This window comes from Heterodontus francisci, chromosome 18, assembly GCF_036365525.1.
Source record: "Heterodontus francisci isolate sHetFra1 chromosome 18, sHetFra1.hap1, whole genome shotgun sequence".
NCBI classification, from domain to species: domain Eukaryota; kingdom Metazoa; phylum Chordata; class Chondrichthyes; order Heterodontiformes; family Heterodontidae; genus Heterodontus; species Heterodontus francisci.
This window is the reverse complement of record NC_090388.1, coordinates 51,624,123-51,637,493: the sequence shown is the minus strand read 5'-3', so window position 1 is coordinate 51,637,493 and position 13,371 is coordinate 51,624,123. Positions and strand designations below refer to the sequence as shown.

The window sequence follows — 13,371 nt, the reverse complement described above, 5'->3', positions numbered from 1 at the left end:
AAACACTTTTGAAGTGTGATGACTGTTGCTATATTGACAAAGTACATGCACAAGCATATGTAGAGGTGGAAAAGTGTTAAGTGGAAGACTAGTGTGACCTGACTGTTAAAGACATTACATCTTCAGTTATTCTACAGTGATATCATAACATAATGTAAAAGCAAAATACTGCGGATGCTGGAAATCTGAAACAAAAACAAGAAATGCTGGAATCACTCAGCAGGTCTGGCAGCATCTGTGGAAAGAGAAGCAGAGTTAACGTTTCGGGTCAGTGACCCTTCTTCGGAACATAATGTATTTGCCAGAGGAGCCTCAGTGAACCATTAGAGCTCCCTGTAGTGGCAAAAGATGGTACCACAGGATTTCAGTTTTCTTATAATGCACCCAAACTTGGCAGGTCCTGCCACTCCTCCCAAAGTAACAGTTCTCCGATCTGGCACATTGTTCTTTGCACCCCTAAGTCAGCACAATAAAAATAGACATCTGAATTTTAGATTCAGAGTTTGACTCTGTTTAGTAAATACATTGGTGGAAATATTTGAGTTTCGAGTGATGGAAATTCAGATCTACAGCAGAAATCTGCTGCTCTATTATAATCATGGAATCATAGAAAGTCTAAGGCACAGAAAGAGGTCACTTTGCCCTTCGTATCTGTGCTGGCCGAAAAGCAATCCACGTATTCAATCCCACCTTCCAGCATTTGGTCTGTAGCCCTGCAGATTACGGCACTTGAGGTGCATATCCAGACTCCTTTTGAATGAGTTGAGGGATTCTGCCTCAACTACCCTTTCAGGCAGAGAGTTCCAGACCGCCACAACCCTCTGGGTGAAAAAGGGTTTCCTCATCTCCCCTCTAATTTTTCTACCAATCACTTTAAATCCTTCACCTCCACTCTATCCAGGCCCCTCAAAATTTTGTACATTGCAATCAGATGTCCTCTCAGCCTTCTCTGTTCCAAGGAGAACAACCCCAGCCTATCAAATCTTTCCTCATAGCTGCATTTTTCCAGTCCTGGCAACATCCTCGTAAATCTCCTCTGTAACCTCTCTAGTGCAATTACATACTTTCTGTAATGAGGTGACCAGAACTGCACACAGTACTCAAGTTGTGGCCTAACCAATGAGTTATACAGTTCCAGCATAACCTCCCTGCTCTTGTATTCTATACCTTGGCTAACAAAGGAAAGAATTCCCCATGTCTTCTTAACCACCTTATCGACCTGTCCTGCTACTTTCAGGGATCTGTGGACATTCACTCTAAGGTCCCTCACTTCCTCTACACTTCGCAGTATTTTCCCATTAATTGTGTTTTCCTTTGCCTTGTTTGACCTCCCCAAATGCATCACCTCACACTTCTCCAGGCTGAATTCCATTTGTCACATTTCTGCCCATCTGACCAGATCATCAATATCTTCCTGCAGCCTACAGGTATCCTCCTCGCTATGTACCACACGGCCAATCTTTGTGTCGTCAGCAAACTTCTTGATCATGCCTCCTACATTTATGTCCAAATGGTTAATATACACCACAAAAATCAGGGGACACAGTACCGAGCCTTGCGGAACGCCACTGGAAACAGTCCTCTAGTCGCTAAAACAGCCATCAACAATTACCCTTTGTTTCTTGCCACTGAGCCAATTTTTTATCCAACTTGCTGCATTTCCCTGGATCCCATGGGATTTTATTTTTTTAACCAGTCTGCCATGTGGTACCTTGCTAAAATCCAAGTAGACCACATCAACTGCACTATGATCATCTATCTTCCTTGTTACTTCATCAAACAATTTGATCAAGTTGGTCAAACAAGATCTCCCCTTAACAAATACATGCTGATTATCTTTGATTAATCTGTTCCTTTCGAAGTGACAGTTTATCCTGTCTCTCAGAATAGATTCCAATAATTTGCCCATCACTGAGGTTAGACTGACTGGCCTGTAATTATTCGGTCTATCCCTCGCTGTCTTTTTAAACAGAGGTACAATGTTAGCAGTTCTCCAGTCCTCTGGCACCACACCTGTAGCCAGTGAGGACTGGAAAATGATGGTCAGAACTTCCGCTTTTTCCTCTCTTGCTTCTTTTAACATTTCATCTGGCCCTGGCGATTTAGCAACTTTCAAGGATGCTAATACGTCCTCTCTCCCTATGTTGATTACATCCAATACTTCACACTCCTCCGCCTTAATTATAATATCTGCATTGTCCCCCTCTTTTGTGAAGTCAAATGCAAAGTATTCATTGAGAACCATACCAACATCTTCCGCCCCTATACATAGGTTATCTTTTTGGTCTTTTATGGGGCCTACTCTCTCCTTAGTTATCCACTTACTCTTAATATATTGATAAAACATCTTTGGGCTCACCTTGACTTTGCTTGCCAATATTCTTTCATGCCCTCTCTTTGCTTTCCTAATTTCCTTTTTGATTTCATCCCGCCACTTTCTATACTCCTCTCGGCTTTCTGTAGTATTGAGTTCTTGGTGTCGGACATAAGCGTTCCTTTTCTGCCTTATCTTACCCTGTAAGCTCCTTGACATCCATGGGGCCCTAGATTTGGCCGTCTCACCCTTTTTCTTTGTGGGAACATGTTTACTCTGAACCCCTTGAATCTCCCCTTTGAATGCCTCCCACTGCTCTGACACTGATTTACCTTCAAGTAGCTGTTTTCAGTCCACTTTTGCTAAATCACACCTCAGTTTAGTAAAATTGGCCTTGCCCCAATGAAGAACTCTAACTCCTGTTCTATCTCTGTCCTTTTCCATAATTATGTTAAAACTGATTGAATTATGATCACTACCACCAAAATGCTCTCCCACTGCCACTCCTTCCACCTGCCCATCTTCATTTCCCAAAACTAAGTCTAAAACTGCGCCCTCTCTTGTTGGGCTTGCTACATACTGGCCAAAATGTTTCTCCTGAATGCACCTCAAGAATTGAGCTTCCTCAATTCCTTTCACACTAAAACTATCCCAGTTAATATTGGGGTAGTTAAAATCCCCTACTATTACTGCCCTATTATCCTTGCATTTCTCAGAGATTTGCCTACATATCTGCTCTTCTATCTCCCTCTGACTGTTTTCTGGTCGATAGTACACTGCCAGCGTGTGATTGCCCCTTTTTGTTCCTTAGCTCAATCCATATGGCCTCATTTGATGAACCTTCCAACATATCATCTCTCCTCACAGCTGTAATAGCTTCCTTGACCAAAATTGCCACTTCCCTTCCTTTCTTATCCCCCTCCCTATCACGTCTGAAAACCCTGTAACCAGGAACATTGAGCTGCCATTTCTGTTCCTCCTTAAGCCATGTTTCTGTCATAGCTATGATATTATACTGCCACGTGTCTATCTGTGCCCTCAGTTCATCTGCTTTATTTGCTATAGTCCTTACATTGAAATAGATATCCTTGAGCACTGCCAAACTCTTTTTTTAAATTTTCTAACCTTTGTTCCTTCTATTTTCCAGAGTCATCCATTAATTTTCTGCCTTCCGTTTTCATTTCTGATTTTGTCCCAACTAAGTCTACCCTCAGGTCACCATCCCCTGTCAAACTAATTTAAACTCTCCCCAACAGCACTAGCAAAACGTCCCACAAGGAACTCAGTCCCGGCTCTGCTCAGGTACAACCCATCCAGCCTGTACAGGTCCCATCTCCCCCAGAGCCAGTCCCAATGTCCCAGGAATCTAAAGCCCTCCCTCCTGCACCATCTTTCCAGTTCTGTCTTATCCTTCTATTTCTATACTGACTTGCGCATGGCACTGGGAGTAATCCGGAGATGAGTACTTTTGAGGTCCTGCTTGCGAATTTCTTACCTAGCTCCCTAAATTCTGACTGCAGGACCACATCCTTCTTTCTACCTATATCGTTGGTTCCGATGTGGACCATGACTGCTGGCTGTTCACCCTCCCCCTTCAGGATGCTCTGCAGCTGCTCAGTGACATCCTTGACCCTGGCACCAGGGAGGCAACACGCCATCCTGGATTCACATCTGCAGCCACAGAAATGCCTGTCTGTTCCCCTGACTATTGAATCATCCATCACTATGGCTCTTCCAGTCTTCCCTGTACTCTCCTGTGCAGTTGAGCCATGGTGCCATAGACTTGGCTCTGGCTGCACTCCCCAGGTGAAGCATCACTTTCCTCAGTATTCAGAACTGAATACTTGTTGGAGTGTGAGATGAACTCAGGGGTCTCCTGCACTACCTGCCTGATTCTTTTTGACTGTCTGGTGGTCACCCATTCCCTATCTCCCTGCATACTCTTAAGCTATGGGGTGACCATCTATAAACGTGCTATCCATGTAGCTGCCATCCTCGTGAATGCACCACAGTGTTCCCAGCTGCCGCTCAAGTTCCAAAACCAGCAGCTCAAGCTGCTGCAATTGACAACACTTCCTGCACAAATGGTCCTCCAGGATACGGGAAGCATCCTGGAGCTCCCACATAGCACAGGAGGTGCACTCTCAATGTTGAAGCACCCTTTCCATTCCTTTATTTATTAGTTGGCCCTTTGCCACTGCTAAAAAAAAAAAGATTTTCATGCATTAAATGACCTTGGTGCTGATTTAAAAATGTTTATTTTAAACTGTTTTAAAATTTCTCATTGTATAAGCATCTAGTAACTAATGCTCATTACAGACAGGATATTTTTCTTTGTAAGCATGTAACGTCTGGCCAGTCAAGGGATTTAAACTATTTATGGAACAGCAGCTGTTAGTTTTGTTTTCTATTTATAGGACATTCAACTATTTAATATTGTTTGATGCCAAGAAAAAGAAAGTTATCAAATCTAAATATAATTGAATGCCATCCCGGAGGTATTTTGTTAAGATGTACTGTGTTGTTATTTTATTATTTTCAGTTTTTAATTCCTTTAACACTTCCCCAGAAGCTAGGATTTGTGTCCATATTTACTGGGAGCCTTGACCATGTGTCTATTTTTCATGTGTGCACTATTCAATCTAACCTCTCACCCAGCATCCGAACAATCTCACTTCTAACAAACCAGAAGGTGGCTGCTTGGTGACAAGGGCTACCCAGTATAGATGTGGCTTATGACTCCCCTCTGCCACCTGACCACACTTGGACAGTGTGTGTACAACAAGAGCCATGCTGTGACCAGGAACATCATGGAGCAAACCATCAGCATTCTAAAACAATAGCTCCACTGCCTGGACCACTCGGGGGCAGCCCTATAATACCCGCTGAAGCGTGTCTCCAAATTCGTGGTGGTCCTCTGTGTTCTACACAACTTAGCTCTCATGAGGGTGCAGTCCTTGCCACCAAGCTTTTGGTGAACACCTCAGGAGGATGAAGAGGAGGAGGCAGAGGAAGTGGGGAGGAGGAAGAGGAAGGGGGAGGAAGAAGAAGAGGAAGGGGGGAGGAGGAAGGGGAAAGGCATCCAGCACACCATTGCTCTGGACTGATTGTCTGTGAGCAGCTAATCAGAATCTGGTTCCCAAGAAAACATCCCCACATTAACATTGCTCCACACCTCCCCATCTTTCCATCCCTCTGCTATGGGCCTGCTATACAGTGTCCTCCTGGCCAAAAACCTGAAATAAAAGACATCACAAAAACAGCATTTCATAACTTTATCCAACAATATATCCAATAATACATATAAAATGGAAGTATTCACCCTTGTGCCTTCCCTTAGTGCCTGTCCTGCAGGCGCATATGCCTGGCCGAGTGTTCCTACGCAGTGCTATCCCCATGACTGCAGCATGTCTGGCAGAAGGCTGCAACTTTCCTTGGGGGAGACTGTAGATCGCCTTGCAGGATGACCTCAGTATGGATGAAAATAGTCTGGATTGGTTGGCTGAGAGGCATCAGCAGGGTCACTGGCGGAGTGACGATGCTGGAAGCATGAATTCTGTCCTGCTGTGAGAGGATAACAGGTTCTTGCACCACAGAACCACTGCCAAACCCCAAAGCAGTGCCTGAGCAATCCTAGTAATCTGCAGGAGCAAAGATTACTGGAATGCTTTGAGAATCTAAAGGCCCCTTTGAACACTGGTATCTGCAGCCATGAAGGCAGCAGTCTGAGCCTGCATGGCACCAAGCTGGGCTTATATGGGAACAAACATGGATCTCATGACCTCAGTCTGATCTTTCACTGATTCTGGCTGTTCTGCAATGGAAGCTGAGGCATCGGTCCCCAGATACTTCATCATGTCTGGGTCCACATGTCATGGAGTTGGCCACCATTTCCACATTGGAAAGTTGGGCTCCAAGCCCTATGTGAAGCTCTGTGCCAAACTGGAGACGCACCCGTCCATGCTCCTCAACAGTGACAACAGGCTCTGTGTGCATACCCATCAGCCATTTCCCATACACTGCCACATCAAAGTCCTCATCTGAGTTCTCATCTGCAACCTCGCCCTCTGGGGAGCTGGTACATGTGCTGTCCTTTCCCCCAGTCTGGCTCAGTGATTGAAACTACAAGAACTCACCCTGAAGAGTTATAAAAATGGACTTTTTAAAAAAACAGTTGGCAATGTGTTTCAAAATGGCCACCAATGTTCAAAAGACCTAGTTTGCGTATTCAACCTGTCTGCTGTCTGGCAGGGACAAAAGGATACATTCAAAGCTAAGAGGTGTCAATTACACCCATCCTGAATCCATCAAGAGACATTTGTGAACTGAATGGGTTCTTCTGAAACAAAGAAGGCGTGAAGTAGCCACTGGGCCATTGTCGGTCACCACAGGGAGGAAACTCTCTATCTCCCTGAGGTGAGATGTGCGAAACTTTTAACTTTTAAGGTAGCTCCTTGAGGAGAGAGGGTGGGAGACTCAGGAAGAAGTATCACAAAAGCTTGTCCAACTGAGAGCTGGGAGAAAAATCCAACAAGCCAAAAAAGAATGCGCCCTGCTACATTTCAACCTGTGCAGTGAATTGGAAGTAATCCTCTGTCTTCAAACTGAGCTTTCAAACACACAAATCTACAAACACCTCAGATCTGCAACTAAAGAGAAATTGACTGCCAAGAAAATTGAACAGGTTTACCGTGAACTCCAAAACCCTAATTCATTTAAAAACCACTTACCCCTTTTCCTCACTATCATCTGTGTGTGCGCGAGTGAATGCGTGAGTGGGTGCAGTTGCGACAAGATTGGGATAAGGCATATTGCTCAATAAATAATTAATCTTCTGTTTTAAACCTACAAGAAAGCCTGTTGCTGTCTGTTTATTTGGCAAATAAAACACAAAAGGGTTAAAACCCTAATAACAAAAACACTTGCTGCGGGCAGGTGGGAGTTGAACAGTGGGAACCACCCAAACCCCTCATCACGTGGCCGTAACAGGATGCATTCACTGACCTTGGACCAATTGTGTGAGGTCATTGAACTTTTTGCAGCACTGCAGCCAGGTCCTTGGGACCATACTCCTTGAACTGACCTCCGTGGTTACCTGCTCCCATTCCCCTCACAGTGTATGCCTGAGGGCCTATGGACCTCTGTGGAAATAGGACATTGCCTCTCCCATCGGTGTTCTTTATTTCCTCTCAAAAACACTTTTTGATACAGTTCCACCACTTGTTGCAACCAGAATACATCACCCTTTAAAGAGGTGCAGGCTGGCTTTAAGAAATGCAAGCCAGCTGTAACTCCTGCTACTCACACATACACCTGGGCCCCTATACTGTCTGCATCACTTCGATCGGGCATAGGTTAACTGTGTGTCATGATCCCCGCGCCCAAAAACTGGCACAATTCAGTTTTTAAAGTATATTTTAACCATTAAACTACTGTGACTTCATGCCAGTGATGATAATCAAGGATTTGCCCTAAAACATTATTTTAAGGTAGGTTTCTGACCCTTAAGCCCAAGTGCTGCAAATTTTGCACCAATGTGATTGACATTGTGCTACCCAGTATTTTTGATGCAAGTTGCAGGTAGTACTTTTTACACTGACACGGTCTGGTTGTGATGCACCTGGATTTACTGTTACATAAATTGCATTTTTCAAGGATTCATTATTTGTTTTTAAAGATTTTGTTCCAGTTACATTTATGCTACCGGCAGACTATAACATGTTTGTGGAAGAATTTAGGAGGAATCCATCCAGCACCTGGATTATGAAACCCTGTGGAAAGGCTCAGGGAAAAGGAATATTCCTTATCAACAAGCTCTCACAAATCAAGAAATGGTCTCGTGACAACAAAGCCCCTAAGTGAGTATAGAAATATAGGGCCTGATTTTAACTCTGTGAAAGTAAATAAGCTCCATAGGAACTTATGGGGAATATACCAAAATAAGACACAGTGGAGTTGATGTGTTGAAATTTCAGGAGTTATGCTTGCAATACACAGGGGTAACTTAGAATTTTTTTTACTGTATACCAGTTGCCAGTAACAGCTGAGACTGGTGGAGGTGTGGAACATTTGAGCCTGGAGTGATGAAACTTTGCCTACCAATTACTGGAGCTGGGAATGAATTTTGGGAACATTTGTGGGCTGCATTTTAGGCTCCTCTGTCAGGTGTTTTTTTGGGTGGGGGAATTGGTGTGGATTCGTCCACCACAGAACTCAACGCCGTAATGCTGCATTCTGATTCTGTCGGAGGCGGCAAAGTGCTGTGGCGGGATTTCCGCACCGCTGTGACAGCATTGGTATTTACATATGTTAAACATTCTTTAGCATATATCTGAATATAATTAATAGCGATCTTACCAGGCGTTCGCAATCTTGTGTTGGGTTTGCAGCACTTACGTACCTTCAGATTCGTGTCTTTAAAATGCTGGTGGCACCAAGGTGAGAGTCATCAGTGACTCGAAAGGGTAATTCACTCTAACGCTGCTATCTGGGGGAAGTGTTTGATTGGAAGAACTCTGCAACTCCATTGTCTGTGAGGGGCATTTTGGAGAACTCTGCAAGTGGTGTGACTGTGACGAGGCAGAGGGTGGGTGGTTGGGAGAACTCTGCAAGTGGTGTGTCTGTGACAGGGCAGCAGGGTGGTGGTTGGGAAAACTTGGCAAGTGTAGCGGTGGTTTTCTTTTGGAAGGCCAGTGCAGGGCACTGAAATGTTGGTCTGCTCATGACGGCCCGCACTTTTGGAAATGGTGCAGGTCCAACATCAATCCATACCATGGAGCTAATGTAGACTTCCCGGAACTAAAATTCCAACATATTCATTGCAGAGATTGGTAAATTTAACCTTTAAAGGAAGCCGAAGGTCCAAGAAGGATAGAGATGGGTATGATTCACCCCGTTTTCTTGGATCCCAGTGCTGTGCTGAGGTGAATCTGCTGGAGGCGGGCCCAAGAGGCAGCTGCAGTGCAGGAGGAGCCTCTTAGAAGTGAACAGCAGTAGCTGAGAACGTAATGAAGAGCACAGTTACAGCAGCGAGTATGTAGAACTCACCTGACATACCTGCAGATGTCTCAGCGGAACTGCCAGAGAAGACTGCGGCTGTCCAGAGAGCATTGGTCATCTCCTTGATGCAGCGGTGCACTGCGGATTGAGAGACCCCACACAAATCCCCGGTGGATCCCTGGAATGATCCAGAGGCATAAAAATTTAGGGTCACAGCGATCTTCAGGGCCACAGGCATAGGGTAACCACCAAAACCCATTGGTCGCAAATCTTCTTTAAGCAGTGCGCAGAGGTTGGTGACGGCCTCTCTGGACAGCTGCAGTCTTCTCCGGCAGTTCCACTCAGACATCTGCAGGTATGTCAGGAGGCCCAGAGAGTATGTACGCTATGGGACAGACCCTGAGAGTCAGGCCGAGAGGGCCATTGGAATTGGGGCCATTGCGGAACTCCCACAGGTCCATGGTGTGATCGATTGCACACGTGGCCATCAAGGCTCCCACAGACCAACCAGCCGCCTTCATCAACAGGAAGGGGTTTCATTCCATCAATGTACAACTAGTATGCAACCAGAAAAAATGCTTCCTACAAGTGTGTGTCCCCTTCCCGGGAAACTGCCATGACTCATTCATACTTCGTCAGTCCCAGGTGCCACATCTTATCACCCCCTCCACTCACCTTCACAGGGATAAGGGATACCCATTGAAGACATGGCTTCTGATGCCTGTAAGGAACCCCAGCAATGATGCAGAACAGCATTACAATGCCTGTCACGTTCCACCAGAGCGACCATCGAGTGGCCATTGGTATGCTGAAGATGCGCTTCTGCTACCTCAATAGATCTGGTAGAGCCCTTCAGTATGCCCCACAGAAGGTTGGGCATATCGCTGTGGTCTGCTGCATTTTGTATAACATTGCACAATAGTGGGGGGAGGCATTGACAGAGGAAGACATGTAAAACTTCCTCTGACGCAGAGGACATAGAGGGCACACAAAGCCAATCAGCCATGGAAGATCCTAGCAGAGTGATTGAGGGCAGACATCTTGAGCAGCACGCAAGGGAGGCAGGGCAGAGCCTTATAATGGAGCGTTTCCGAAATCCATGACTTGCAATAAATATACTTCTGACCAAAACTCACCCTCATGCATGTATTGTCAAGTTTTCTGCTTCTGTACTATCTTGCCCTCCAGCATGAATGGCAACATCCAATTCAGCCAATGCCCATGTGACATTATTCGAGTAATGAAACAATCATGCTTTTTGGCATGTTCATGATGTCAGTGGTCACTTTGCCAATGTAGTAAGGATTCCTGTAGTTGCACTCACACCATGGTGAAATGCGATTATTCATCTATGAAGGCTGAAGATTTGCGCCAATGAACTTTTATTTACATTACACATGAGATATCTTTCACCCGTAAATACCCATCTGTGTCAAGGTGTCTTTTTTATATGTTTGTGTATGCTCCTGCCTGGTATATCCCCCTGCAACAGCAGCTGGACTGGAGGCAGGCTGCTGATCATGATGCCCCTTGGCTTGGAATGACTTCAGCGGGCGTCCTCTGGGCGCCTGAAGGGCCCCGGCTGCCTGAAGGTTTCCTCCACTGATGCAGGAGTGCACTCAGATGTCGCGGCTGCTGGAGCGTGGCTCACTGGCGGAGGGGATGAGGAGCCGGTGTGCACACTCGAATCACCCTGAGGGGAGACCCGAAATGTGGAGCGCATCCTCTCTTCCTCCCTCTCGAGGCTCCTTGGAGCCTCCCTGCTCACCAGAGAAGGACTAGGAGCTGGATAATTCTTTGGCCTCCTGGTCCTTCTCTCACCCTGCCACTACTGAGTGGACCTCATGGCCAAGGTGAGGGTTTGCAGGTCCTGGTACATCTGTAGAATGTGGTTCTCCAAGAGGGTCGCCAACCTCTCAATGGGTGAAGCCATGCACTCGTATGCCTGGGACAGGCCAGCAGTAATGGCATGGATGGACTCCCCCACCATCCGCTCAAGGCTATGCATGGCCTCTGGCATCTCCGCCAGATGTTGCTCTACCCCTCCCTGCAACTCCAGTATGCCCTGTGCTGCCAAAACCAAAAGCTCATCAACAGCCTGGGGCTCAGCTTGGACCTGGCCACCCACAGTCCTCCGACTGTCAGAGACCTCGGCTGTCAGCCTCTGCCAGCTGCTTGGGCGCATGTGTTGTGATCTCACCAGATTGTGACCCTGATTGTAAAGCCAAGCAATTCCCACCAAGATGAAAATATCTATGTTGGTGGAAGGTGCAGGAGAATCATGGGACGATGCATTCTCTGAGTGCTCCTCGTCCTCAGAGGTTGTCGTCAGTCTCTCAGGGTCTGTGATCTCCTGCAAATGGCAACCTGCAAGATACAATGCAAACAACATATGTGTGGGTTAGACTACATATATCCCATTAAGGACAGCATGCCAGAGCTAATTCACCTTGACTATTGCATTTTTAACTGAAAGGCAATAGTCACTCTGTTGCGCCTGGACCCTGAGCTCCATGTCTGAAATGATGCATCCTCTTTAGCTCCGAGCTAGTTACAGTGCCTCCTCTTCGGCCTGACTTAAAGGACACAGGTCGGGCACTCTGCCCCTGGTCCTGGCCATCTAGCTCGTTATGGGCCGTCTTCTTCTGAAAGAGCAAGGATGCAGATATTGAACATTGCCAAACGTCAACATCACAACATGGGAGCTTCATCAACACCTGGGGATGCTTTGTCTGGCATACTGACTCAACCAGTCAAGGATCTAACGTGCTCCGAGGTATGAACGAGGGAGACTTGATTCACAAATGCAGCCAGTCATCTGCCAGCAATCTGCTATGACCTCCCTGTCTTTGAAATGTCAGTGGCACCCATGTGGCATACAGTGTAGTGACAAACCAGATCACAACAAGCAAATTTGGAACATGGCACTTACCTTTGCTGATTGCAGGAGGTCATTGACCCTCTTCCTGCACTGGACCCAGTTGCACTGGCTATTAACTTCCTCTGCAATCTCCATTTAGGCTTGCTTGGTCAGGCGGGAGGACCTCTTCTTGCCAACGCTGGGGAAAAGGACCTCCTGCCTTTCCCTTGCAGCCTGGGGGAGAATAAGCAGGGAGGCATCACTGATGCCAATTGGGGCCAATCTTGCTTGGACCCCTGATATGATCAGAAGGATGCCCAGTGGGGCAGCTTGCTGAGTATTAACTTTTTGGAACAGCACAGAAGAATTGCTTCAGTGAACGTCTATAGAATGCAGGGAGACAGTGAACGCAGGGCTGGCAGGTTTTTAAAGATGGCGCCAGCACCTGGTCCTACATCAGGTGATGCTGAGAACGCCGTCTCCATTTCCGCCCCCGCCAACCCCTGCCATGTGATTGTGGGGACGGCTGCTTCCATTATATAAAATGGCCGCCTGCCATGTAATCACGGCACACAGCCTATCATGGGACAAGTGGGAGTGCCACAATTTTGTGTACCCGCCACTGCTCCAGCGGTGTGATCAGAAAATTCAGTCCAGTGTTAGATTTGTCGCAGACAATGGGAGACTACGAGACGCCTGGGATACTTCCCTGCCACCCCACCAAAGTGTGAGGAACAATGGGCCAGGTACGGAATTTCCAATGGGCACTCATTTGTTTGTCATTATAATGGAGGAGGAACGATAACAGGAAAGAATAAGGGAGAGGAGTAAAAAAGCATATAAAAAGCATGTACCCTTCAATTTATTACCCCCCTCCACCCACCAAGCAATTTACAGGGTACACAGGTCCCAGGAAGACTTCATGAGGAGCTCCGTACTTGAAGAGTGCACTTCATCAAAGACACAACTGGGAAACTGAGCCAGGTACTACATGAAGACCTGTGTCCATGGTTTTTTGACAGTACTGGCAAGACTGAAGCCATCATCTTTGTGCATTGTCTGTTACATTTTTCCTTCACTTTCCACCATAAATGCTTTTTGCAGCTGTTGATGGCTTTTTTCCCGACCAAATCACACTGTACCATGCATCATCTCTCACTCAAAAGGAAATAAGAAATGAAAAAGACAGAGGAACAGA

At 46.3% G+C, this 13,371-nt stretch overlaps 1 protein-coding gene across 5 annotated transcripts in view; it reads left to right on the top strand.

Moving 5' to 3' along the window:
- Positions 1–13,371, top strand: part of LOC137379865 (polyglutamylase complex subunit TTLL1-like) — a 101,279-nt gene that overhangs the window by 54,614 nt on the left and 33,294 nt on the right. For all 5 annotated transcript variants that reach the window (XM_068051261.1, XM_068051259.1, XM_068051257.1 and 2 more), the window contains one exon: positions 7,992–8,172. In XM_068051261.1, the coding sequence (XP_067907362.1) occupies positions 7,992–8,172 (181 nt within the window). The remainder of the gene's footprint in view (positions 1–7,991; positions 8,173–13,371) is intronic.